The sequence below is a fragment of the Microcebus murinus genome, chromosome 27 (assembly GCF_040939455.1).
Source record: "Microcebus murinus isolate Inina chromosome 27, M.murinus_Inina_mat1.0, whole genome shotgun sequence".
Taxonomy (NCBI): domain Eukaryota; kingdom Metazoa; phylum Chordata; class Mammalia; order Primates; family Cheirogaleidae; genus Microcebus; species Microcebus murinus.
The window spans coordinates 6,134,379-6,160,401 of NC_134130.1; the positions used below are offsets into that span (position 1 = coordinate 6,134,379).

At 59.2% G+C, this 26,023-nt stretch overlaps 1 protein-coding gene across 3 annotated transcripts in view; it reads right to left on the bottom strand.

The window, feature by feature from the left end:
• Positions 1-26,023, bottom strand: part of CELF5 (CUGBP Elav-like family member 5) — a 41,958-nt gene that overhangs the window by 1,731 nt on the left and 14,204 nt on the right. Inside the window, exons 3-12 of one of the 3 annotated variants that reach the window (XM_012769333.3) lie at positions 14,736-14,787; positions 12,959-13,087; positions 11,487-11,566; positions 9,643-9,789; positions 8,983-9,124; positions 8,754-8,900; positions 7,251-7,313; positions 6,061-6,144; positions 3,306-3,449; positions 1,066-1,233 (exon numbers count right to left, since the gene is read on the bottom strand). In XM_012769333.3, coding sequence (XP_012624787.1) covers positions 1,106-1,233; positions 3,306-3,449; positions 6,061-6,144; positions 7,251-7,313; positions 8,754-8,900; positions 8,983-9,124; positions 9,643-9,789; positions 11,487-11,566; positions 12,959-13,087; positions 14,736-14,787 — 1,116 coding nt within the window. In that variant the 3' untranslated portion in view covers positions 1,066-1,105. Of the gene's footprint in view, positions 1-19; positions 1,234-3,305; positions 3,450-6,060; positions 6,145-7,250; positions 7,314-8,753; positions 8,901-8,982; positions 9,125-9,642; positions 9,790-11,486; positions 11,567-12,958; positions 13,088-14,735; positions 14,788-26,023 lie in introns of those variants that run through there. The other 2 variants (XM_020283960.2, XM_075998010.1) reach the window with 2 other exon arrangements.

A 26,023-nucleotide genomic window follows, 5' to 3' on the forward strand; every position in this document is an offset into this window, starting at 1 on the left:
CGGGGTCTGCTCGGGGTCTGCTCGGGGCGGGCGGTTTCCGCGCACACCGCACACCCGAGTGCAAACCGCCTGGGAGGGGCTGCGGGAGGGGCCCCGGCCTCTAACTGGGCACCTACTCGCGCCGCCCGACCGGAGGGGGGCTCTTGGAGGGCGGCAGCGATGGTGATTTTTAAGAAAAGAAAAAAAATCAAAACGAATTATCCAGAGCTCTTTAGGGGGTGGGTTCTGGGCTCAGCTGTGAGAACACCCCCATTCCCCGGGAAGGGGGGGTCCTTCCTTCAGCCTTTCGGGAGACGACTTTCACGAGCCCATTTTACAGATGAGGGTCGTCGAGGTTTGGGGGGGATATAAGTTTCCACCATGGCCCCGTAAGGTGCGCTGTCCATCCCCCCAAAGCGGTTGTGGGGCGCTGTCTGCCCCATGGCCAAACACGCTCTTGGGGCGGGTGGCTCTTGCGTTTGCTTTGCGTGTGGGTGTTTTGCACGATGGTGGGCGGGGTGCGCATCCCACCTTCCACCCACCCATTGGTGGGCCCATGGGCCGGGTGGGGTGGAGGGGGAGACGGGACGCTGTCAGGGCCCACTGGACCGGCCCGGGCACCGTCCCCACATCCCAAGCCCCCAGCCCGAGTTCCAAGCCGAGCTGGGCATTTTGGGGTCCAACCTCAGGGCCCGGGATCTGGGGTGGGCATTTAATGTGGGCCGCTGGTTTGGGGCTTTTCCACAGGGAGGACAGATTCACGGACAGAAAAGAAGCCCCTCCCCGACCACGCCCCCCTGCCCCAGACCAAACCTGGCCTCTCAGGGGAACTCCTATTCATCCTGCAAAACCTCTCCAGGAAGGATTCCCGCCCTGGCTCCCCCCTCCGGACCCGACTCCCGCCCTCGGTTCCAGCCCCGACCACGGGGCGTGGGGGTGTCTTCGTCCGGCTCTGTCCCCACCAGCCCAGGCTGGGGGCTTCTGGAGCCTCCCGCAGCATCCCCGCCCCTGGGGAGGGTGCGGAGAGTGCAGGGGTGGGGTCGCGGGCAGAGCAGGGGGCGGGGCTGGGGCCGCCTGGCGGCTCACCTGGGCCAAGCCCACAGCTTCGGGGCGGCTGTGGGCGCGGTCAGTAGGGGTGTCCCGGATCCTTGGGCCGCTTGAGCTGTACTTTGAGCCTCTTCATGCCGATCTGAAAGCCGTTCATGGCCTGGATGGCTGTCTGGGCGCTGGCCGGGTTGTCAAAGCTCACGAAGCCTGCGGAGACCGGGTGGGACTCGATGCCGGCACCGCAGGGCGTCCTCCGCTCGCCTTGCAGGTCCTGGGCGGGCATGCGTGCCGTGTGCACAGGCCGGGCCCGACGGAGGACACGCAGCAACCCTGGCGTCGTTCTGATACCTCGGGACGTGCATGCCTCTGGGTACGGGGCGCTCACTCCTTACCTTGGGGTCGGCTCTGCTGAGACTTCCCATCTCTTGCTCCCCTGGCATGCCTGCCTCCCTCCAAGCCCTGCACCCAACACTCTGCCTCCTCTGAGACCTCTGTCCACCAGGAATCCCATCCCTCCATCTAACCCTGGGTGAGGCCTTGCCTCTCTGTTTCCCTGTTTCTTTGTGTGTGTCTGCCTGTCTTCAAGTCTCTTCTCTCTCCGTCCTTCTTCTTGTTTCTGTCTCTCGCTCTGTCTCGACAGTCTCTCTGCCCCAGCCCCAGCCCCAGCCCCTGCCCCGAGGCCATCAGAAACACCCTGGCCCCCTTCCTTAAGCTCCCACCCACCCAAACTCCTCCCCTCTGCCCTCCAGGTGCCCCGGCCCTGCCTCCCACCCCAACCTTGTGGTCCTCACCAGCTTCCTGGGGGACCTGGAGGTGCCGGGAGCCCGAGGGCCCGCCCTTAAGGAGGAGGGGGCGGCCGGGGACACTGTGACAGGCTCCGATGGGAGCTGGGGCAGCGACAGTGGGAAGTAGGGGCCGACTGCCCCGCAGAGGCCCAAGGGAGCCATGGGCGGATTTGGAGCTGGGGGCAAGGGTTTGATGTTTTTGTACTTTTTTTTTCTTTTGAGATGGGGTCTCACTCTGTTGCCTAGGCTGGAGTGCAGTGGCATCACTGTAGCTCACTGCAGCCTCCAACTCCTGGCCTCAAGAGATCCTCCTGCCACGGCCTCCCAAAGTGCTGGGATTGCAGGCGTGCGCCACTGCGCCCCACCACTACCTAAGTGAGGAGCTCACAGAAAGCATCCGGGCCCCTGGAAATCACACGGGTGAAAGCAGGCGGGCGCTGCTTTCTTCCACAAACCTCCTTCCTGAAACTGGGAACAGAGGACCAGGCCTGGGCACAGGGGTGTGTGTGTGGGGGGGGTCCATCACTTGCTGTGTGACCTCAAGCATGTCCCTGACCATTCTGTTTTCCTCCCTCAGTGAACACGGACAATTGTCTCCTTTTATGGTGACATATTGAATACATACAGCAGGCACTTAATAAATACTCAAGGGCTGACCCTTCAAATAGGATAGTGTGCAGTTAAGAGTTCTGTCTGGGGGTCAAACAGCCTGGCTGTAATCCAGCTTCTGCCTCCTTCCTGTTGTGTGGCTTTGAACAAGTTGCAGCCCCTCTCTGAACCTTAATTTTCTGTGTCTCTGAGGACAAGGAAGTCCTCCTCAAGGCTCAACAGGCCCCGCACAACCTGCCCTGTCCCCTCCTCCCTCTCTCCCCCTCCTCACTCTGCCCCAGCCACATGGGCCTCCTCGCCCGCCCCGCATGCCAGGCACGTCCTGCCCCAGGGCCTTTGCACAGCTGGCCCTCTGCTTGGAACCTCCTTCCCTCAGATTTCCCACGGCTAGCTTCTCATCCAGGTCTCAGTTTGAACGTCACCTCCTCCTGACCACGGTGAGCCACGTCCCCACCTCAACCGTCTTTATTTTCCTAGCAGTTTCATTTTCCCTCATATTATTTAAAACTCTCTGAGCGACACTATGTTTGTTTGCTCCCAGCCCCTCCGCCCAGATCTCTGCCTTCCAGCTCACCAGCCACAGCTGCACGCGGATGTTCACAGCTAACCCTCACCCTCACCCTCACCCTCACTTCATTCACATGAGAAAAACTCGTACAATCGTTCTTTGGTCGCACGCAAGTGCTCGGGGGAGTCACGCAGGGCTGGCGGCTCCCATGCGGGACACAGCAGGTGCTTAATAAGTGCTCATTCTGTTTGTGACTGTGATTATTTTGCCCTGTGGCTGACCAAACCCTTCCATCTCCTGTTGTAGGGTACGGGGGGAGGTGGGGCAGGGAGGGGTGCGGGGCAGGCAGGGGCGCCCCCGCCCCCGAGGCTACTCACCGAAACACTTGCTCTGGTTGGTAGCTCGATCCATAAACACCTTGGAGGAGATGATATTGCCGAAGGGCAGGAACATCTGCGTCAGCTCCGTGTCTCCAAACTCCTGGGGGAGGTGGTAGATAAACAGGTTACAGCCTTCCGGACCTGCAGGTGGGGGAGAGAAAGACATAAAGCCCCCAAGGAGGGGAGGCGGACCCCCCCGGGGGAGGGGCGCGGGTCTGGAGCCCCCACATCTGGCTTCTCCAGCTGTCGGGAGAGGGGCGCCCCGAGACACCCAGAAAGAAGGGGCCTGGACGTGGGCGGGGGAGGGGAGGCAGGCGCACCCATCCCTTGCCTATGTGATAAATCCCCAGCCGGGGACGACAAACCCCTGGTAATCCTCAGACGACAAGATCATTGACCAAAATCAGATTATCCCATCCCCCACCCACAACCCAGCTAAATCCCCAATCCCAGACCCCAGAGAATCCACCCCAGCCCCCCGGAAAATCCACCCCTAAGCCTCACGCTTCAGATCACTGGCAAAAGTCAGGGAGTGGGGAACGCAGACACCTGTGGTATCTCTGCGATCATTCTGGAAGTCCCAAACTGTTCTCAAATAAAATCGTTGTTTAAAAAAAGCCCAATGATCATAAACTAGAATTTAAAAAATAATAATTCTCCCGTCCCCAATCGCAGATAGGGATAATGCCCCAAACCTTGGATCATTCTCAAAACTCAGATGATGCAAAAATAAAATCAGAGAAATTAAAAGATAATTCTCCAATCCCAAAGCCCAGATATCCTAAAACTACAGATAATTCAACAATGATATAATATACCAACCAGAAATAAATTTTTTTTAAAAAAGGGATAGATAATCCTCTGAACCGTCCCCTCCCCAAATAATCCCTGACGCATGGCTAATATAAAAACTATAAAAAGTTATAGCGTTTTGAAACCTTGATTATCCGAAGCCGTAAACAATTCCCCCAAATCTGCTGATCCCGAATTTAAACATGACTTTGGCCCATGTCTGCCCCAAACAAGGGTAATCCTCTCTCTCCCTGGCCATGAATATCCCCCACCCAAGAAAATACAAAAGCCACAATTCCACACTCGCTCCTTCCCCTTACCTTCCTAATCAGGGCCGGGGCTCTGCTTGTTTTTTAAAAGCAAGTTTATACCAATTTTGAACTTTTTTTTTTTTTTTTTTGAGACAGAGTCTCGCTTTGTTGCCCAGGCTAGAGTGTTTGAACATATTTTGAGCAGAACCCAAGCTCCGCATTTGCTTCCATTTCCATCCCCCGCCCCCCAAAACACTCAGTGAATGCAAGTGAACCTCGCCAGAAGACACAAATTGCACGCACACACCTGGAATATCTACCCCGGTGTGTTACGACCCCCCCTTCCCTGGCTGGGGTCACGACTCCCCATGTGATTTCAGACCACACACTCCTGCCACGCCTGCATAGTGGCTCACGCGTGGCAACCCCTTAGCGGCCATTTCCACGTGCGAACTCCAGGTCTTTTCCAAGATAAAGCACCGTATTTACTGTGATATTCACGTGCTTCTTAACTACGTAATGTGCATAAATCTGTGCTACTACTTCTACCAGGTTCCTGGCCTTGACTCTATTTCCCCCTCGAGACTGCAGCTAGGATTTCGAGGTGATTTGGGGTCACACAGCGGTGATTGGGGGGGACACAAGTGTCGTGCTTTAGCAGCACGGGCTGTACTTGAACCAGCTTTTAGTCCCTCAGCCCACATGGAGGGTGGAGCTGGAGAAGGGGTTAGAAGGAGGGGACCCAGGTCTAGGTCATCCAATAAAGCAGTGACTTCAGGTGGCTGGACCCTCCCTGAAGCCCTGCTGGTGACACCCTGCGGTAAGGGGGTTCATGGGGTGCAGCGGTGGTCGTGAGAAATGCCTGACACATCTGGAGCAGCTGGAATGTCCCATCTTATCTGAACACGTGTTGCTGCTAGTGGTGGCTTTGACCACAGAGCCTCTGGGGACACGCTAGCTGACCACCGAAAGGAAAGTGGCTGCTGGCACCTCCGGGGACCCTCGCCTAGGGCTCGTTTTAAAACTCAGCTCCTGTATCTGGCAGTGTCCACACTGCTCCCCCCCCCAATAATCCACAAGGGAGAAATTGGGCAGAGCTTCACAGAAGTCAGGCCGCAAGCCAACGTGCCTGGCACGCATGGTCTGGGGGCTTTTCTGGCTGGTCCCTGGACACCCCCATCCCCTCCCACACCAGAGGGAGCAAAGAGAGGAAGGGCCCCCCGGGTGTGAGCGAAGCACCTACTACAGTCAAGAGCCAGCCATTGCTCACTTGCAGTGACACCTCCTGGCACAAATGGGCGCCTGCGCTGCAAATGAGGAAACTGAGGCAGGGGCAGTTAGGTGCCTTCCTTATGATGTCGTGTCAAATCCGGGTGCATCTGGACCCCGGGTTTCGGACTCCAGAATCCAGCCCCTCCCTCGACAGCCCTACTGGGGAGACGTCAGTTTACCTGGGATTGCTCAACCTCAAGACTCCAGAGTCACTCGGCTCTGGGGGGCCGGTAAGAGGCCGCCGCCATTCCCGCAGGGTCGGGCAGGGCACGGCTCCCACTGGAGGGAGGAAACTGAGGCCCAGAGAGGAGACTGCGCTGCCCGAGAACACCCGGAAGGAGCGGCGCGCCGGGACTCGAACCAGGCCCGCCGGCTCCCGGGCTGCGCGCTCAGCCCTGCCGGTGTGGGGCGCCCGGGGGAGGTCGCGGCCGCCTCACCTTCTCGCTGCTGCTGCTGGAGGAGGGGCGGCGGCTGGGGGACGCTGTGCGCGATGGGCGTGATGGCCGCAGTGGGGTACATGGCTGCGGAGACCAGCGAGACAGGGCGGAGGCGGCGTGAGGCCAGCGGCGCGGCCGGGCGGGGCGGGCCAAGGCCACAGGGGGGCGGGGCCAAGGCTCAAGGGGCGGGGCCACAGGAGGGCGGGGCCAGGGCCTCGAGAAAGAGAGGAGTGGGGCGGCGGGGCCATAGCTTGAGGGGCGGGGCCACGGTGAAGGGAGGGGCCAGGGCTGCAGGGAGGAGCGGAGTGGGGCGTGGCCATGACTTAACGGGTGGGGATGCAGAACAGGGGCGGGGCCACAACAGAGGGTGGGTCCAGAACTGCGTGAATGTTAGCAGTGGGCGTGGCCATAGCTTGAGGGGCGGGGCCACGGCGAAGGGAGGGGCCAGGGCTGCAGGGAGGAGTGGAGTGGGGCGTGGCCATGACTTAACGGGTGGGGATGCAGAACAGGGGCGGGGCCACAACAGAGGGTGGGGCCAGAACTGCGTGAATGTTAGCAGTGGGCGTGGCCATAGCTTGAGGGGCGGGGCCACGGCGAAGGGAGGGGCCAGGGCTGCAGGGAGGAGCGGAGTGGGGCGTGGCCATGACTTAACGGGTGGGGAGGCAGAACAGGGGCGGGGCCACAAGAGAGGGTGGGTCCAGAATGAGTGCATGTTAAGAGTGGGCGTGGCCATGGCTTGAGGGGCGGAGCTACAGGACCGGACTGTGAGCTGAGGGGCGGAGCCACAGCGGAGGGGCGGAGGCACAGCCGGGTCCTAGGGAGGAGGGCGGGGCTGGGGGGCAGGGCTGTGGCAGAGGCGTGGTCAGATTAAGGCAGGACGTGAGGGGCGGGGCCAGATGCTGAAGGATGACGAGAGGAAGGTGGGGCCAAGAGCAGGGACTGGGCGGGGCCAGTGATGTGGGAAAGGGGACCGCCCCAGCAGAGAGCATGAGAGGGTGGGGTCAGGGTCAAGGGTAGGCCTTAGGGATGGTGCTGGTGGCAGGGGCGGAGCTAAAAACAGAGCCAGGGGTTGAACACAGCAAAAGGGGCGGGGGAATGGGTCCTGAGGGGCGGGGCCAGAGGGAGGGGGCGTGGCCAGGCAAAGGAGGATTGCGCGGTGGGCGGGGCCTGGGCGCGGGGCCGCCCCCTACCTGTGTACTGCTGGACTCCGGAGAAGGCAGGATGGAGCGTCTCGGCCACGGTGGGGCTCTGAGCTGCGGAGCAGACGGAGGAGGGGCTGAGTGGGGCAGGGGCAGCAGAAGTCCTCCATCCACCCCAATCCTTAAGGGCCGGGAAGGGAGCAAAAACACCCACCCCAGCTTCGCCTCTGTGCTAAACCATTTTTTATTGGTACGGCCCCCATTTTACAGGCAGGGAAACTGAGGCCAAGAGAGGTGACGCCACTGGCACAGGGACACTCAGATAGGAAATCTCTCTCTTTCCTGACCCCTTTGCCTCCCAGAGAACCCCCCCTCCCTTCATTCTCTGGGTTCACAAGGTCTTCAGCCTCTGCCAGAATCGCCACCACTGCCCACTGCCCTGTCTCCCTCACCACGTCAGTTTGCTCATCAGACACCCTGTGGATCCCCCATCGAGCTGTGACCTTCCAGCTGCCACTAGGGGAAGAGGTAAGGGGACAGAAGAGGTTGTCCAGGCCACCAAAGCTGATGGGAAAATTCAGCCCCCAAAATTCTGCTTGAATGCAGAGATCTCGGCTGTGAGGACAGGGGAGTGCGGTGGTGGCTGTGAGGACAGGGGAGGCAGGAAGGGTTACTTTGTGCAGATGGGGCAGCTCTGTATCTTGGCTGTGTTGGTGGACAGGAATCTATATCGGTGGCAAAATGACAGAGAAACACACGTACACACACACGTGCGTGTAAAAGTGGTGAGATCCAAATAAGGCCTGGACTGTGTTAACTGTACTGCACCCAGTCGCTTTCCTGGCTCTGACACCGTGCCAGGGTCAGGGAAGCTGCTGGCAGCCCAGGAAGCTGAGTGGAGAAGAGCACACAGGACCGTTCTGCACTCACTTGGTAATTCCCTGTGAGCCTCCAATAGTTTCAAAATAAAAAGTTAAAAACAAATTCTCCTCCGTGGTGGAACTACATAAGGCTTACTTTGCATAAATAAATAACATGTTGGAAAATGTTTGCCCTAAAACCGTGGGCGTAGGGTAGAGAAAAGTGGGACCTCCACTTTGTGAGAGCAGTTACAGCCCAAATCAGTGTGTGGGCAATATGTATTGAATGAATGAATGAATGCAGGTACTGATAGCTTCCCAAATGGTAATGATTAATGATTAAGATTTATACTTCCGTTCTTTGCACCAGGTGATGAGCTACACATTGTACACACTGATTTAATGATCAGTGCAACCTCACGAGGTGACTGATATTATTCGCCCATTTCCCAGATGAGCAAACTGAGGCTCGGAGACTTAAAGAACCCATCCAGAGGCACAGAATTGGAATGCAAACATGGAAGCATTTGGATACACAGTTTCCATGTCCAGCGACCCTGCCGCAGGCTCCACTGCTGTCCTGACAGCTCATATCTGCTCAGCTGAGGTTCCCTCTGTCCTGCATGCATGTTCCAGAAACACCATCCGTACCCCCTGCCACTCTCCTAGGACCCAGGGGACCACCCTGAGTTACCTGGGTAGGGCACAAGGCCGTTGGCATATACAGTTTCCAAAGCAGGGTGTCCGCCAGGGAAGGGCACGACCCCTGCAAAGCCATTGGTGATGGGAGCCACGAGGCCGGGCACGGCGGCAGTGCCCAGCAGCGGGGGTGAGTGCAGCCCTGTGGATGAGTGAGGGTCACGGGTGGCCTGGCTCTGGCCCGGCCCTGCCCACTCCCCCAGGGGCCCCTGGGGGACTCTCACCAGAGGCAGGAGCGATGGGTGTCGCAGGCAGCCCATTAAGGCTGACGGCACCGATCTGTTGGATGTGGCAGGGTGAGAAGGCCACGCCGGGGCTCAGGTAGCTGCCCGAGGTGGACAGGACTGTTGTCTGCTGTTGCATGAGCTGGGGGTGGAAAGGCACTCAGTGGGCACAGCTAGGGTGACACTTGCCCTGAGATCATGGCTCATGAAGGGAGGCTTGGTCCCCCAGCAAGTAGGGGGAGGGGGAAGGGATCAGGGCTCAGCCTGAGATCTAGGCTCAGTGTCGGATCAAGGCTCAGTCTAGAGTGAGGGCTCAGCCAGGGTTGAGCTTGGCCAGGTCAGGTCTGGCTTTGGGGTCAGCCTGGATTTGGAGGTTCAGCCAGAATTGGGCCTATTCTAGATTTGGGGCACAGCCAGGCTCTGGGGCTCAGTCCAAGGCTGGGTCTTCATTTAATAAATATTGGGGTTCAGTCCAGGGGCAGGGCTTGGCCTGGATTTAGGGGCTCGGTCTGAGTTTGGGGTTCAGCCAGGCCAAAAGAGGACCCTGGGTCAGGGGGACCAAGGGAGAGACAGGAGTGTGGGCAAGGGGCAGACGCTCTCAGCAGGGAGTGTGCGGGAGGGAGAGACCGGGCCACCTCGGGAGCTCCCGTGGGCACTCACAGCCTGGGCGTAGGCGCTGTAGGGGCTGAAGGGCAGCGTGAGGGACGGCGTCAGGATGCCCAGCTGGCCCACCATCTGCTGCATGCGCCGCAGCGTCCGCTCCTTGTCCGTGTCCGCAAACTTGACCACCAGGCTGGAGGAGGCTCCCTGCAGGGGCAGCCGCGGGCGGGGACAGAAAGAGAGGTGGGAGGTAGCCCGGACTCTGGGGTCTCTGGAATCAAGTCAGCTCAGGCCCCCCGGGCTGCCAGCCACGCCCACGGGGCCGGCCCCAGAGCTGGGGCCGCAGCAAGAACCGCACGGGGATGGGGATGGGTGTCCCAGCCGGCGGCTCTGCACGGGTGCGTGTCACAGGTGCAGCACCGGAGGCCCGGGCTGCGTCTGGGCACACGCAGGGCCAGGCCCCGGCCATGAGCCGCACGCTCACCAGACAGGTGGAGAATGCAGCTGCTGGAGCAAGCAGTGGGGGCACGATAGAGGACCCTCCGTCACGCCACACCTGGGAACAGGTGAGGAGGCTCCAGGCACGGGAGAGGAACAACGATGCTATGCCTCTTTGTACCCCGCACAGGTGGACGAACCCGCAACTCTCCCACCCTGGGGGCAGCAGAGGCAGCCACCACCCGGGAGAGGACACCCTGCTTTTCTGGAGCACAGACAGAACCCATGTGACTGTCACCCCTGCACCTAATGGCAGCTGGAAGACACAACTGCGGGACAGGCACCTCGTGGCTGAGCTGAAATACAGACATCAGCGCCAACAGGCGGTCACGGTGGCCGTCAGCAACAGGGTGTGCTGTCGCATCACAGAGGCCTGGGGTCTCCCGCACCCCCACAAGGCCAGCCCACACCCTGATTTGGGGGCTCGAGAATGGAGACATCTGCCCCTTCCGCCAGCTCCTCCCTGGTGAGCAGTCCCCGGCAGAGTGCACCTTGCAGCCTCCCTGTCCTCACTGCCATGCCCCCTTTGACAGAGAGCTCACTCCCCGCGATGCCCACCAGCCCCGTCCCTGGACTTTTCTGAGCAAGCGAAAGCCCGACCTTGTGCGGCGCTAAATCCTTCCCCTTCAGGCTTTGAGGACAGCTAAGAGAGGCGGTTCTCCCAGGCCCTGGCCTCCTGTGACATATTCGGACATTTGCATGCAGTGACGATGGCCCGGGCCTCCTTCCTCGGGGGCAGGGCCATGCCCTGTGTCTCCTTGGTCCTCCCAGCCTCTCACACTGCAGACGCCTGGGACCTGTCCCCTACTGTCGCCACCCAGCCAAGGAGCAAGCGGACCGTCCACTCTCACCTCATAGCCTCATTTCGGACCAACGCTCCTCCCATCCACCCAGCCCTGGCTCAGGCCTCGACTTCCCCTGCCTGGACCTCCCAGCATCCCTTGTGTGTATACACATATACGCTCATGCTTAACACCTGTACCCACACGGACCTGCATATGCTGACAAACTCGTACACGCGAAATCACCCATGCATGCACGCATGTTCACAAATGCACGCCCACTGTCCAGACACACACACACACACACACACACGCACGCACATGTATAAATATGCACGTGCACTCACCTGCACACACACACACACGCGTGCACCGGTACACACCCACAGGCACACGGCCCTCCCATAACACTCACCCACTGACACACACAGCACGCACACACTCCGCTGGCATGCTCACATCCACGCACACTCGCACGCATATGCCCACGCCAGGGGCTGCGCCCCTTCTCCACCTGTGCCCGCTGTGAGGAAGAGTGGGGGCTATAGGGCGTGGGCGATGGCAGGGACAGGACCGTCTCGTCCCTGCCTGCCTCCACCGTGACCGAGGGCAGCGCCTACTCACCGGCATGGTCTGGCTGCCGTGCAGTGCGTGGATGGCCGCCTGCGCCTCCGTGTGGGACGAGAACTTCACGAAGGCACAGCCTGCGCCAAGAGAAGAGGCGGGGAGTGAAGGGGCCCCAGGCCTGGGGGGCCACGTGGGAGGGGACAGGAGCCCTGGATGCGCCCAGTGTCAGAAAGACAGCCAGCCGTTTGTTCAGACAGACAGCCGGTTGACACCCAAACAGATCAAGGGTCATACCGGGGGACAGTCGCACAGACAGCCATGGAGTTAGACAAACAGCTGGTAATTAACACGGCCAGCCCACCATTCATTCGTTCATTCATCCAGCCAGAAAGCCAGCCATCCAGTCATTCATTCATTCAACCAGAAAGCCACCCAGCCGGCCGGCCAGATAGCCGTGCACAGCCGATCAGAGAGTGTGCTGAGCACGCAGCAGATGCCGGTGTGATGCTGGTCGTCAGGGAGGAAGTCCTCCCCATCAGAACAAGTGAGGGGGACAGAAACCACCACCTGCCACAACACCCAAGGCCAGATAGTCATGACGCTACATGCAGAGGTTACACGCCAGATCATGGGACACGCCGTCCTGCGGGCAGTCCGGCACAAGCACACTCAGACCCAGACAGCCCCACATGACCGCAGTCAGACAGGTGGACATCATAACCCAACAGGCCAGGGCAGCTCGAGCAGGACAACCACACAGCCAGCGTCAGGCGGATCACAGAGACCACCAGAGACAGGCAGATTCAGACAGTCACGTGGACAAAGTCCACGGAACAGGCAAGGCCACCAGACGTAGCTCCAGACAGAGAGAGCCAGGCACACAGAGACCACCGGACACATTCAGTCCCCCGAGGGTAAGACAGGGCGGAGACAGGTGAACAGGGAGTCCGTCCCACATGATGAATGCTAGTAGGGACTCAGGTAGACAGACGCCAGGCACACTGGGACCTGGATACTGTCATCAGGACGCCGGGGCCAGAGATAGAGACTGATAGACTCAGGCAGACCCAGGTGGAAGCTGTTCTACGGACAGTCAGGTGGACGAATCAAAGACCAAGAGACACAGGTAGCCAAGAACAGAGACAGAGCACACAGGTAGAAGATGGGACCAGTCCCTGCCCTGCCCGCAGCTAGCCCTGCCCCGTGGGAACTGGCCCCGCCTCACAAGCCCCACCCCATCTGCCTGGCCCCGCCCACAGGCCCAGCCCCACCCACAGGCACCGCCCCTTTGCAGAGCCCGGCCCCCTGCATCCCAAGCGCAGACTCCGCCCCTGGATCATCCCTGCCCTTCTCCATGGCCCTGGCCCCAGAGCCAACCCCTCCCCGCCCCACAGGCCCCACCCCTCCCCACAGGCTCCACCCCCAGATCCAGCCCCTCCCCTCCCCAAGGCTCCACCCAGAGAGGCCCCGCCCACGACCCCTCCCCTCCCTATGCCCCGCCCTCCCACGGCCCCGCCCCCGGCCGTCACCTTTGCTGCTGCCGTCGGGTCCCCGGAGCACGGTGCACTCGTCGATGACCCCGAAGGGCTGGAACAGCCGCAGCACGTCCTCCTCCGACTGCTGCTTGTTCAGCATCCCCACGAACAGCTTCCGGTCCCCTGTGGGCGGGGACACCCACCTCAGCCGAGCCCCACGGAGGTGGAGGCGGCCGGACCGACCCGGAGGACCCAGCCACGCCCCGGCCCTGCCCGGGCCTCTGCACCCTCCCACGTGCCTTGCGCGGTCGCCTCCGCCCGCCCTCCCTTCAGTCCTGCTCCGCCCCGGGCACCGGTGACCTGGGTGCCCCTGAGAGCCCACACACGGCCGCAGGGGTAGGAACTGCCTGGCTGGGCTGGGACCCTGTCTGCCTGCGTCCCTGGGTCCCTCTGGCTCTGCCAGGCAGGGGTGTGCAGCGATGGTCCCCGCATCCCGCGGCAGAGCCCCTGTCCCGCCTTGCCCGGGCTCAGGGGCGGCCAGGCAGGCAACACCTGTGCAATGGCGTGAGGGCGCCTGTGACCAGGTGCCTGGGCAGCCTGGAGCCCCCACCTGGCGGGGCTGAGGGGCCTGCCCAGGTCTGAGGCCTCTCCCGCGCCAGGCACCGCGGCTCTGGCCCCTGGGGTGACCGCACTGCTCCCTGGTAATGGGAACGTGGCAGCTTCACCTCCCAGGAATGGGGAGCCGGGTTACCATGGAAACCACTCTCTGGCAGTTGTCACTCATGGGGATGAGAGAGAGAGGCGATGGGAGAGAGGGACAGGGAGGGACAAAGAGAGAGAGATGCAGAGAGATAGGAGAGAAAAAAGAGAGAGAAACAGAGGAGATGGAGAGAGACAGAGAAATAAAGAGACAAAGATGGCGACACGCAGACCCCGCCTCTCTCCTGCCTGTCCCACACAGCCATGGTGGAGAGTGTGAAAGTGTGTCCCAGCCCAGAGAGGCTTCACCGAGCTCCTACACATACTCAGGGGTCCTAACAGCCCTGCCTACACCTTCCCTCAGCCAAGGCTGGCTGCTCCCCTCCAGCCAAGAGAGGAAGGAGATGTCCAAGAATGACCAGCCTTGGGTCCCACTGGGACCAGCTGAGCATCACCCCCTGATGGCTACACCCCCACACTGAGGTCCAGCCCCACGCAGACACCTGCCGCCCCAGCCCACACATCCGCCCACATGCTCAGCCTCCAACGGTCAAACACACATGCACGAACATACACACCCCGGTGCAGGCCGGGCGCACAGACGTGTACACAGGCTGAAGGCGCCCCACTGCACACTGCACACGCGTGCTCGTGTGCACCAACCACAGAGACATGAACGCGCACATGCACACACTGCACGTGTCTGCACGCAGGCATGCCCAGCTGTGCACACTCACATGCACAAACATGCACACAAGAACGCACAAACGCATCTGCACACAGAGACCCCCGAGAGCAGTCCACCGTCCTACAGGGACCCCGTCCTCTCGGCCTCTGAAGACCCCCCACTATGGCACCCTGAAAGAAATGGGGTGCTTCGAGCACTGGGGAAGGCAGCTGGGCCTGTGGACCCGCCCCGCTTGCTGTCCTGCTCCTACCCCCACCGGGACCCCGCGGCCTCTCCCGCCACCACCGGGTCTCTGAGCGGGCACGTGACTGCTGCATGCTTTGGGCTGGCTGCAGATCCACAGGCCTGGGCCACTGTCCCTTGAGGGTGAGAGGCGGAGGGGATCGCCCTCCGCCCCCATTCCTCCGCCAGCCCCCAGCCTGGCCGCCACGGATGGATGACAACTACCTCCGCGGCTCTCGCTGTCCGCAGGCTTCACCTGGATTGGCCGCGCCATCTGCGGAGAAAGGGGGGAAGTCAAGGCCGGCAGTGGGGGTGTCCCGCCTCAGCACCCCACCACCCCGGTCAAACCAAATGGCATCACAGTCCCACCTGCAGGATGGGAACTGTCTGGCAAACTCTTAGTTAGCCTTCAAAACCCCAAAAATAATATGCCTTCCTCCTGGAAGAGCCTCCTTGCCTCCCCAGATGTGGTAAATTGTTTGCAAAGGCGGCCCCACTCCTATATGCCAGGCGACACCGCAGCTCCTACCGTGGAGAACTGGAGTCTACTTCCCCACCTCTGGCACCTGGATTTGACCATGTGACTTGCCATGACCAAGGGAATATGGTGGAAGTCAGGTTGTGGGAGTTCTAAGCCTAGGCCTCAGGGGATCTTTTGGCTTCCATTCCTGACCTCTTGGAACCCTGTGATTGTCAGGGGGACAAATTGCTGGAAAGGGGGTGGCCCTGCGGAGAGAGAGGTTCCACTGACAGACAGCACCTGGGAGTGCGGCCATCCTGGCCCAGCTGGGCCCGGTCAAGTCTCAACTGATTGCAGCTGCATGCATGGCCCTGGTAGAGGCCAGCAGAAGAGCCGCCCAGCTGAGCCACGCAGCGAGCCCAGCTCGGTGACCCACAGAGCCATGAACAAGTGAAATGGTCGTGTGGTTTGTCACTCAGCAATAGCTGACTGCTACACCAAGGTAGCTACTTCCAGCCAGTTGCTAGGAGTTTTGGGTGTGGGGACTTGTCATACCTGAGTGGACCAGCCTGCCATCTGGATTCAGTCTCTGTCCCCAACCCCAGGCACTGAAAATGATATTCAATGGAAGAAATCCTCACTACCCTCACCCTCAACATATCCAGTCCTGAATATGGGCTAATTTGGATATTTGAGAGCCGACTTGAGGGGTGTGAGAGTTGGGGAGGCATTTGCTTCCTCACTGTCCTGGGACACAATCCTCCTCCCAAACTGATATCGCTGGTGAACTCCTACTCATCCTTCAAAACCCAACTTAAAAGCCCCCACGAAAGCACTCTTCCCACCCCTCAAGGCTCCTCTGTCTCAGGCTGGAAGGGTCTTGCTCTGTCTCGCTCCAGACTGGGAGGGAGACAGAGCAAGGGGCAGAGGAACCTGTTGAACAGAATGAGCTAGAAGGAAGGAAATGGCCAACTTCCACTGATATAGAAAGACACCTGGAATTGCAACCACGGCTGGTCTCAGACCCTTGCCCAGCCCAGACAATCTCGAAATGGGTCCCGAGGCCCACTGAGCCCGCTGGGCTGCGAAGTGCCCACAGCTCTGACTTCCCGGGCCTGGCTCAGAGACGCCGCTTGAGAAACGCCAGGTTTTCTCATCCCAGCACGGCCGAGAAGCTTCAGAGAGAGACCCGGTTTCACCCCATTTTACGGATGTCAGAATCAAGGCCAGCAGAGAAGTTATTCGTGTGAGGTCACGGCAGGTGAGGCCTTCTGGGACTCCAGATTCGGTGGTCTCCCCCTATCCCCCGTCCTCCCCATCTCTGAACTCCCAAAGTCCCCTCCCCTCTGAATTCCTTCCCCTGGGACCTGATCCCAGCTCCACGTCCACCCTTCCTCCCCGCCCCTCCCTCATTCTGCACCCCCTCCCTTAGCTGTTTCCCTCCCCCTCCCCGACCCCTCCCCCTCCGGACGCCCTTCCCGTCCCGCCCCTCCCCGTTTCTGACTGTGGTCCCGCGCGAGAGGCCGCTGCCTGCCTGGTCCTGTTCCCAGCTCTGCCAGCCCAACCTTCCTGCCACCCGACCGCACCCCCAGAGGGACCCTGAGCACCTGGGGAAGGGCGAGCCCGCGCCTCCCCTCCCCCACCCGCCGCCGGATCACCCCCTCCCCAGCGCGCACGGCCCGGCCCTTCCACCTGGGTACCACACCCTGCGAGCTGGAGGAGCAGGAGGGGAGCCGGTTTCAACCAGATGGGACCAGCCTGCGGGCCGGGGACAGACTGGGGGTGTTGGGCGAGAGGGGGGAACCACCTGAGCTCCAGCCTCCTGTTACCCCCACCCCTCCCACCCCGCCTCCGCTGGCCCTCACCTCCTCCCCCCTCCCAGCACCTTGGGCAGATGAGGATGGGGTTGCCATGGCAACGCTGATTCACCACACGGAAGCTGGCAATTGTTGTTGCCATGGAAACCGCCTCTGAGGGGCGAGCCCAGCTCCTGCCTTGCACAAAAGAGATATTTAAATATAATCTTCTGGCGATGGATGCGCTGAGGGAGGGAGGCAGGGAGGGAGGGGCGGCCGCGGGGAGGGAATCTGCCCCCCATCTCCGAGCCCTCCACCCCCCACCCCATCCTGGGGCCTCGGGGTGCCGGCTCCCCACCTCCGCCGCCTGCCGCGAAGCCCAGCCGCCGCCTGCCGCGAGGCCCCCTCCCCCTCCGGGGTCAGCCTGCGGCGGGAGGAGGGGGCGTCCTGGGCTGGTCCCTCGCAGGGAGGCCAGGCGCGCGGCCCCTCCTCTCCGGCCCCTCCTCTCCGGCCGCTCCGGCGGCGCCGCGCTCGCCCGGCCGTGCCCACCCGCGGCCCGGCCCGCCTTACCCGCCGGCTGCAGCCGCGCGCCAGGCTGGCATCCACGTGCCGCGCCCGGCCGCCCGGGCGCCCCGCGCGCACACGCCGCACGCGCGCGCCCCGCGCCCGCCGGGCCTGCCCGCGCTGCCCGCCAGCCGGGAGGAGGCGTGCCAGGCGGGGATCTGGGTCTCCCCGCACCCCACCCCTCCTGTCGCCCCTGCCCGCCCAGCTGGCTCTGCCCACCTCCTTCCGCTCCCTCTCTCCATCTGTCCCACCGAGGTCTCTGCCGAGTGCCCTCCTCCCTCCTCCACCTTCTCTGGCTCCCCATTGCTGCCTCTCCTCCCTGCCCCCTCCCTCCCTCCCTCTTTGCAGTAATCAACAGCACTCCCGGTGTCCCCCTGCTACCCCAGGGAGAACCCCTCCCCCCACTGGTCTGGAGGGGAGGCAGACCCTGTCATGGGTCTGGGGTGCAAGGAGCAAGCAGGGCTGGAGCAGAGGACAGCGAAGAGCCAGAGGCTATCCTGGGGCTGTACCAACCAAACATGGAAAATCTGCAGTGGGTTTCGCAGTAGGCATATGAGTTTGGGGAGGGTGGGGAACAATTTCTCATGGTGCAGCAATACCTACATCTGCTGACCCATTTAATGTCCAAACAACTTTATGAGATGGAGAAACATTCACTCCCATTTTACAGATGAGCAAACCAAGGCCTGAAAGAAGGGAGAGGAGAGGTCCTCTAAGGACCCAGCCATCCCTCCAGCTGAGGGGTCCTGGGCGCTGGGGGGAGTCGTGGGACTTTGGGGTGTGGGTGGGCATGCACTAGGTGGCTGAGATGCAGTCCCCCCCTCTGCCCCCAGCTTGCTGGGTGACTCCAGCCAAGCAACACACCATTGGGAAAGCAGGGTCCTTCATGTCTGGCCTGTGTGTGTTAGAAATGGGAGACTGAGGCCCCCAGGAGGAGGTCAGGATTCTCATGGATTTGCAAAGTTGTGCCTTTGGACAATTCAGGGTCCAGAACAGGCCCCGAATGGGTTGTTTCCAGGAGGTGTGGAAGGGAAGGAAAGAGGTGGGCCCCCCTCTGAGCCACCCCCAGCCACCATTCCATCTTTCTCCCTTCCTTCCTGTGTCCTGCCCAGCCTCTGCCGAGCAAGCCCCTCCCCTGCTCTACATGCAGCTATAGCTCCCTACTGCCCTTGGGGTCGAGTGCCAGCTCCCCAGCCTGGCATTTGAGGCCCCTGTGCTGCTCAGCCCCTGTCACTCCTCCCCCCGCCTCCTGTCACACGGCCTCAAACACTGCCTGTGAACTCTCCGGGCTAGAATGCGCCCCCTGCACCCCATCCTCACCCCTCGAATGCCGCCTCCTCCCTGAAGCCCTCCTGTCACCATCCATCTGCTTCAGTGGCTCTGTGCACAGGTATCACCTCGATCTCGAGCCCTCCCTGAGACCTGCGGTTTCCAGACTAGTGAGACCCAGGCCCTTTCCCCACGGGCCAGGAGTGAGTTGGGCACAGTGCCGGGCGCGGGGAGTAACCCGAGAGCTGGTGGCAGGAGGTGTCTTACTACCCGGTGCCACCACAGGCCCAGAAAGCCAGCTCAACTCGCCGGGCCGTTCATTCGCGGCTGGGCGCCAACGTGCCCAGCTCGGCCGTGCACTCAGCACCTGGCACGCGTCCCCTCACCGCAGCCTCCGGACGCCTCTACGGTCCCATTTTACAGATGAGGAAACTGAGGCCTGGGGAGGCCCAATCATCAGGCGTTTGGCATCGTAAGGACCCCTGCCCATTCCCAGGGCTGAATCCTGCTGCCGGGAGGTGGGCGTGCGGGTGGGCTCCTGCCAGCGGGGCCCAGAAGGGGTTTCACGAGGACACCCCGCTCACGGCATCTGGCACGTCTGAGTGGCGGGGGACTCACAGCCAGACAAATTCATCCCTTTCCAGGGAGATCGGATGAGCAGTGGGACAGCCGAGGGGCCCGGGGTCCGTCAGACTCACTTAAGAAAGAGACAAGAGAGGGAGCTGGACGCAGCGCCCCCCCCGGGCCCCCAGGGCGGGATGTCCCCATCTTCAGGAACCCCCGGCTCCCGGGCTCCAGGGCTGGGAGGAGGTGTCGTCCCGGGGCGTGACAGCCGGGCCGCCAGCCTGCATCCCAGGGTCCCCCGTCCCTTCCAGGTTCTATTCTGGGACTCCGTTATTCAATTTAGGATGCTGCTCCAGAATGCCGAGATTTGATTAAACTGCCTCTGCCACGGACGCTGCCGTCGCACCGCGCGGGGAACCGGAAAGGGGCGTTCCGTTGACTGGGGGGGGGGAGGAAGGGGACGGCAGAAGTGGCCAATGACCTGGGTCGCTCCACTCCTGGTTTATAGAGATAGACAGGCATCTCCCCCCAACACACGCACACACATACACACGCACATGCACTCACACGCGTGCGCACACACACGCACACATGTACACACCCACACACATGCACGACCACACACGCGCACACACGCACGCACACGCATGCGCACGCATGCACACGTACGCGCACATGTACACACACATGCACGACCACACACGTGCACACACGCACGCACATGCACGCACACGCATGCACACGCACGCGCACACGCACATGCACGGTTGGCTTTTTATTTGCAGGGGGAGGCAGAGTGAAGGAGACATGGTGGCTACTGCCTTGGTGTCTTGCGTGCCCGCGCTGTGCCCCGCCACTCAGGCTGTGCGTGCGCCAGCTGGCTGGGGGCGCGTTCCCGCACGGGGCGCACCTCGTGCTGCGGCTCCCAGCGCGGAGAAGCCTTCAGGAGAGGCTCAGACCCCCCCAGCGCCCCCATCCGCCCCTCGAGAGCCTCCCGCTCTGGTTCCAAAAGCTGGCTCCACGGCTGCAGGTGTCCCTGCAGGGACGACGGGTGGCTCGCCCTGAAAGTCAACCGCTCTGCTAAGACCTGTGATCTGAAATGCCGGGCATAGACTCGAGAGAAACGTGACATGTCTCTGCCAACAACAACAACAACAAAAACCCTCAAGGATTTCTATTAGTCGCAGCAAATTTCTCCAGCAACAGGAGCATGCATGAATGAAAGACGTCTTCATGCCGTGGAATACTACACAGGAATGAAAACAGAAAGTCACAGATCCGCGCCGCCACGTGGGTGGGGCTCCTCCCGCTGCTGGGGGCAGGAAGGAACACGGGAAAAGTGACATAGACTCTTATCCCATTCGCATTAGGGCCACAGGAACACAGGCAAAAGCCACCTGACATTTTAGGGATCTATTTAACAGCAAGGGTTTGTTGCCACAGAAGCCAGGAGCTCCTTCCACAGGGAAAAAGGGGCTTGGACTCAGGAGCGGGGATGGGCGGTTTGCAGGCTGCCGCTGCATCGTGGTAGCAGAGGTGTCTGTTTTGTGATTGCGTCATGCATACTTTTCTGTAAGCGTATAGTATTTTTACATTTTTTTTAAGTTGACAGGGTCTCGCTTTGTTGCCCAGGCTGGAGTGCAGTGGTGTGACCACAGCTCACTGCAGCCTCCAACTCCTGGGCTCAAGCGATCCTCCTGCCTCGGCCTCCCAAACTCCTGGGATCACAGGCATGAGCCACTGCACCTGGCCTTAAATTTTTAAGGACTATTTTTGCAAAAGCTAGGCTCCACTCTCAAAGAATGCAGCCCAGGCCTGGGGCTGGGGGATGTGGAGCACTCGGGCTGGGAGGGGCCGGCTCATCTCATCTGAGGGTCAGCTGTGGGCTGCCTCCTTCTGATCTATCCAACCTCTGCCCCTGCTTCTGGGAGAGTGCAGTTCAGCTTGCAAGAAATGGACCTGGAAAACCCAGAGGTAAAAGTACCACAGAGTCGGGTGGATCTGAGCTGTGGCCACCTCTTTGCTGGGTGACCTTGGACAAACCCCTTGCCCTCTCTGAGCCACAGTCCAAGGGAGCTAGCAGCAGCCCCTGGCTCCCGGGGTGACTAAGCAGTGTGGCAGTGCAGGGAACAGGGAACGTGAACACCCCTGGCCCCTGCGGAAGGCTGAGCAAACTGAGCCCAGAGAGAGCGGGACATTGCTGGAGACCCTGCCCCCACCTGTGAGCTAGCATCGAAGAGAGACCTTGACCCCCGAAATCTGGAGATATTATGACACTACATGTACATGCCCACTTTCTCTGAGAGGTCCCTGTACCTCTCATTTTTGTGGTACTGGGGGGGGGGTCTTGCACATAATGATATATAATACATGATGTATCATAGATAGAGATATGCAGATAAATACATGGACGTTGATTGGATTAATCTTGCCTTCCTCTTACTCTGGATTCTAGATCCTAGATCTGTCCTGTCCAATATGGTAGCTGGCCCCCAGTCTAGAACATTCTAGAGCTCTGCTGTCTAACACAGCAGCTGCCCCCGGTCTAGAATATTCTAGATCTGTGCTGTCCAATATCGGAGCTTGCTCCAAGTCTAGAACATGCTAGATCTCTGCTTTCTAATGCAGCAGCTGACCCCTGGTCTAGAATGTTCTAGATCTGTAGTGTCCAATATGGTAGCCGGACCCCAGTCTAGAACATTCTATTCTATTTTATTTTATTTTATTTTATTGAGACAGAGTCTCACTCTGTTGCTCGGACTAGAGTGCCGTGGTGTCAGCCTGGCTCACAGCAACTTCAAACCCCTGGGTTCAAGCGATCCTCCTGCCTCAGCCTCCCAAGTAGCTGGGACTACAGGCATGTGCCACCATGCCCAGCTGATTTTTTTCTATATATTTTTAGTTGGCCAATTAATTTCTTTCTATTTTTAATTGGCCAATTAATTTCTTTCTATTTTTTGAGACGGGGTCTTGCTCTTGTTCAGACTGGTTTCGAACTCCTGACCTTGATCGATCCTCCCAGAGTGCTAGGATTACAGGCGTGAGCCACCGTGCCCAGCCTAGAGCATTTCAGATCTCTGCTGTCTAACACAGCAGCTGACCCCTGGTCTAGAATATTCTAGATCTGTGCTGTCCAATATGGTATCTGGCCAGTCTAGAACATTCTAGATCTGTGCTGTCCAAAACTGAAACTATTAGCCATGTGTGGTGGTTTAAGTTTAAATTTATTAACATTAAGCAACATTAAATATTCAGTTCCTGAGCCACACTTGTCCCAACTCAAAGGTTCAATAGCCACACAGCGAGAGTGGCCCCCATACCACATAGCACAGAGAACATGTCCATCATCGTAGAATGTTGTATTGACAGTGCCAGTCTAGAACAGGGCTCAGCAAACTACCACCCACGACTCTGTTCTGGCCCACTTCCTGTTTTGTTAATAAAGTTTTATTGGCACACAATCACGCACATTCATTTATGTGTTGTCTGTGGCTGCTTTTATACTTTTCAGTGGCTGTCACAGACGTCATATGGCCCACAAAGCCAAAAAATATTTACTCTCTGACCATTTATGGAAAACGTTTACTGACCCTAGGTCTAGAACATTTTGGAACAATACTCCCCAATACAGACGCCACCAGCCACAGGTGCCTCCTGAGCACCTGAAACGTGGCTTGTGCAATCAAAGAATGAAATTTAAAAATTTGCTTCATTATAATTAATGTAAATATAAATTTATTTATTTAGGTTTTTTTTTTTTTTTTTTTAAGAAACACTATGTCACCCAGGTTGGATTCAAACTCTTGGACTCAAGTAATCCTCCCGCCTCAGCTTCCTGCGTAGCCGGACTACAGGTGTACGCAACCACACCCGGCTAATTTTTCTATTTTTAGTAGAGACAGGGTCTCGCTCTTGCTCAGGCTGGTCTCGAACTCCTGACCTCAAGATCCTCCCGCCTCGGCCTCCCAGAGTGCTGGGATTACAGGCGTGAGCTCAGTGTCCAAACCTACGAGACAACGATACACACCAGATTTCCAACACATAGTTCAAAAGGAAAGTGAGATATCTCGTTAACGATTTTTATATTGACTGCACAGTGAAACAATAAGATTTCAGATATTTTGGGTTAAATGAAATATACTATTATGACTAAGTTCACCTGTTTCTTTTTACGTTTTAAATGTTGCTCCTGGAAACATTTAAATTATATATGTAGCTCTCATTATATTTCTATTAGATAACACTGTTCTAGAACATTCACCCGCTTCTTATTCTCCTAGGCAGGGTCTCTCGCTCTCCGCGCTGTGGGCACTGGGGCTGGATCATTCTCTGGGTGGGGCCCACCTGGGCACTGCAGGTGCTGAGCAGCGTCCCTGCCTCCACCCCCCCATGCCAGGAGCACGCCAGCTGTGACAACCGCAGATGTCCCCAGACTTTGTCCGGTGTCCCTTGGTGGGGGGCGGAATTGCTCCTCGTTGAAAACGGCTCCTCACCTAACCTAAACCCTTCGTTAGTCCACAGAGGACTAACGTGCACTCCCACATCCGACAGCACGCTGGGCGAGTTCCCGCGCCGTCTTGGTACAACCGGTCCTGCGCCGCCCCCATCCCTGCCTGCATCTGTCAGAAATGCTCCAGTCTCTCAAGATTCAGCCCCGACACCAGGTGGGCGGATCGCTCAAGGTCAGGAGTTCAAAACCAGGCAGCCTGAGCAATAGTGAGACCCCCCCGTCTCTACTAAAAATAGAAAGAAATTAATTGGCCAATTAAAAATAAATAGAAAAAATTAGCCGGGCATGGTGGCACATGCCTGTAGTCCCAGCTACTCGGGAGGCTGAGGCAGGAGGATCGCTTGAGCCCAGGAGTTTGAGGCTGCTGTGAGCGAGGCTGATGCCACGGCACTCCAGCTGGGGCAACAGAGTGAGACTCTGTCTCAAAAACAAACAAAGAAAGACTCAGCCCCGACGCCCCCTCCTCCAAGAAGCCCTCTGATTTGCCCCCTGCTAAATCGTCCACGTGGGCAACCTGCTTCTACTTCTCGGTGCTGTCCCCGGTCACCCTTTATCTGGCCATTCATTCTGCGGTTGCTCCCTGCAGTGAGCAGAATGATGGCCACCCGCCGCCCCCCACCCAAAAAGGATATGTCCAAGTTCTAACCCTGGGACCCTGTGATTGTGACCTCATTTGGAAAAGGGGTCTCTGTGGCTGTAATTAAGTGAAGGATCTTGAGTTGTGGGTGAGCCCTAGATCCAACGACAGGTGTCGTTGTGAGAGAGAAGCGGAGGGAAACTTGAGAGACACAGACCCAGAGAGAAAGGCCATGTCGCGCCATGTCAGCAGGGAGTGTGGCTCTGCTGGCATCTTGGTTTTGGACTTCTGGCTCCCAGAACTGGGAGAGATTGCCTTTCTGTCACTTTAAGACAGCCGGTTTGTGATGTGGTCCGGCCTCAGGGCCTTTGCACAGGCTGTTCCCTCTGCCAGGAGCGCCCTTCCCACCGGTAGCGCAGGGCTCCCTCCCTCCCTGCTTCAGTCACCTCCTCAGAGAGGCCTTCCCTGGCCACGCGGATCCCGAGTCATTGCTCAGATCACCCCATGATCATCTCTCAACGTCGTCCTCCCATTGGAAGTTCTCGTTTGTTCACTTGTTTAATTTTTGTTTGTACCGTGTCCCCTTCCTGCCTAAATCAGGTGCTCAATAAATGTTAAAGGAACTAACAGGTGCGGAGGACCCAGTCCAAGGTCTGTCCCCGACAGAGCCAGACACAGACACCCCCAGCCCCGAGGGATCATGGGTAGGCAGAAGGCGGGGCATCAGGGCGTGGCCTTGGAGGCAGGGTAGGAATCCCCGGGCTGGGAAAGACGGTTTCCCATGAGCCCTTGCACACGACCCCAGGGGTCGGTGTCCTGGCTGGGTTCTCGGTGTGTGGCGAGTGAGGGATTTCTAGCAACTAGGGATGCCAGAGACCAAAACATAAGGATTCAACAGCACCACAAACAGCATCTGCTTTGCACTCTCACGTCTTGAATTCTTTTTTTCCATTGGATGGAGAAGGTGATGCCCGTTTTGGAGAGAAGGAAAAAGATTGGAGGGAAAGGACTGGTCAAGTCCTTTCCAAGTCGTGCAGCTTGGAGGGGTGGAGCTGAGACGTCAGCTCGGGGTCACGGCGGTGGGGAGGGGCTCTAGGGAGGACATGGGGAGCAGAGGCTATAGGAGTGAAGCGGAGGGGGCAGGAGAGTCTGATGCCCCGGAACTGAGGAGGAGAAACTGGGTCAAAAGGGATGCCATGGTCTGTCTGAGCCCTGTTGGGTCTGGGGGACCTGAGGGACCTGAGGGTCACTCAGGAGGGGACCAGACACAGAGCTGGTGAGGGAAGTTTAGCATAGTGCCAGGGAAACAGTAGGTGCCCATTAAAATCCATCCATCTGTTGGATTTTCAGGTGCTTGGAGAAGGTCCAAGGGAGATGGATGGATGGAGGGTGGGTGGATGGGTGGATGGGTGGATGGGTGCATGGGTGGATGGGTGGATGGGTGCATGGGTGGATGGGTGCATGGGTGGATGGGTGCATTGGTGGATGTGTGCATGGGTGGATGGGTGCATTGGTGGATGAGTGCATGGGTGGATGGGTACATGGGTGGATGGGTGGATGGGTACATGGGTGGATGGGTGGATAGGTAGAAGATGGGTGCATGGGTAGATGGGTGGATGGGTGCATTGGTGGATGGGTGCATGGGTGCATGGGTGGATGGGTGCATTGGTGGATGGGTGCATGGGTGAATGGGTGCATGGGTGCATGGGTGGATGGGTGCATGGGTGGATGGGTGCATGGGTGCATGGGTGGATGGGTGCATGGGTGGAT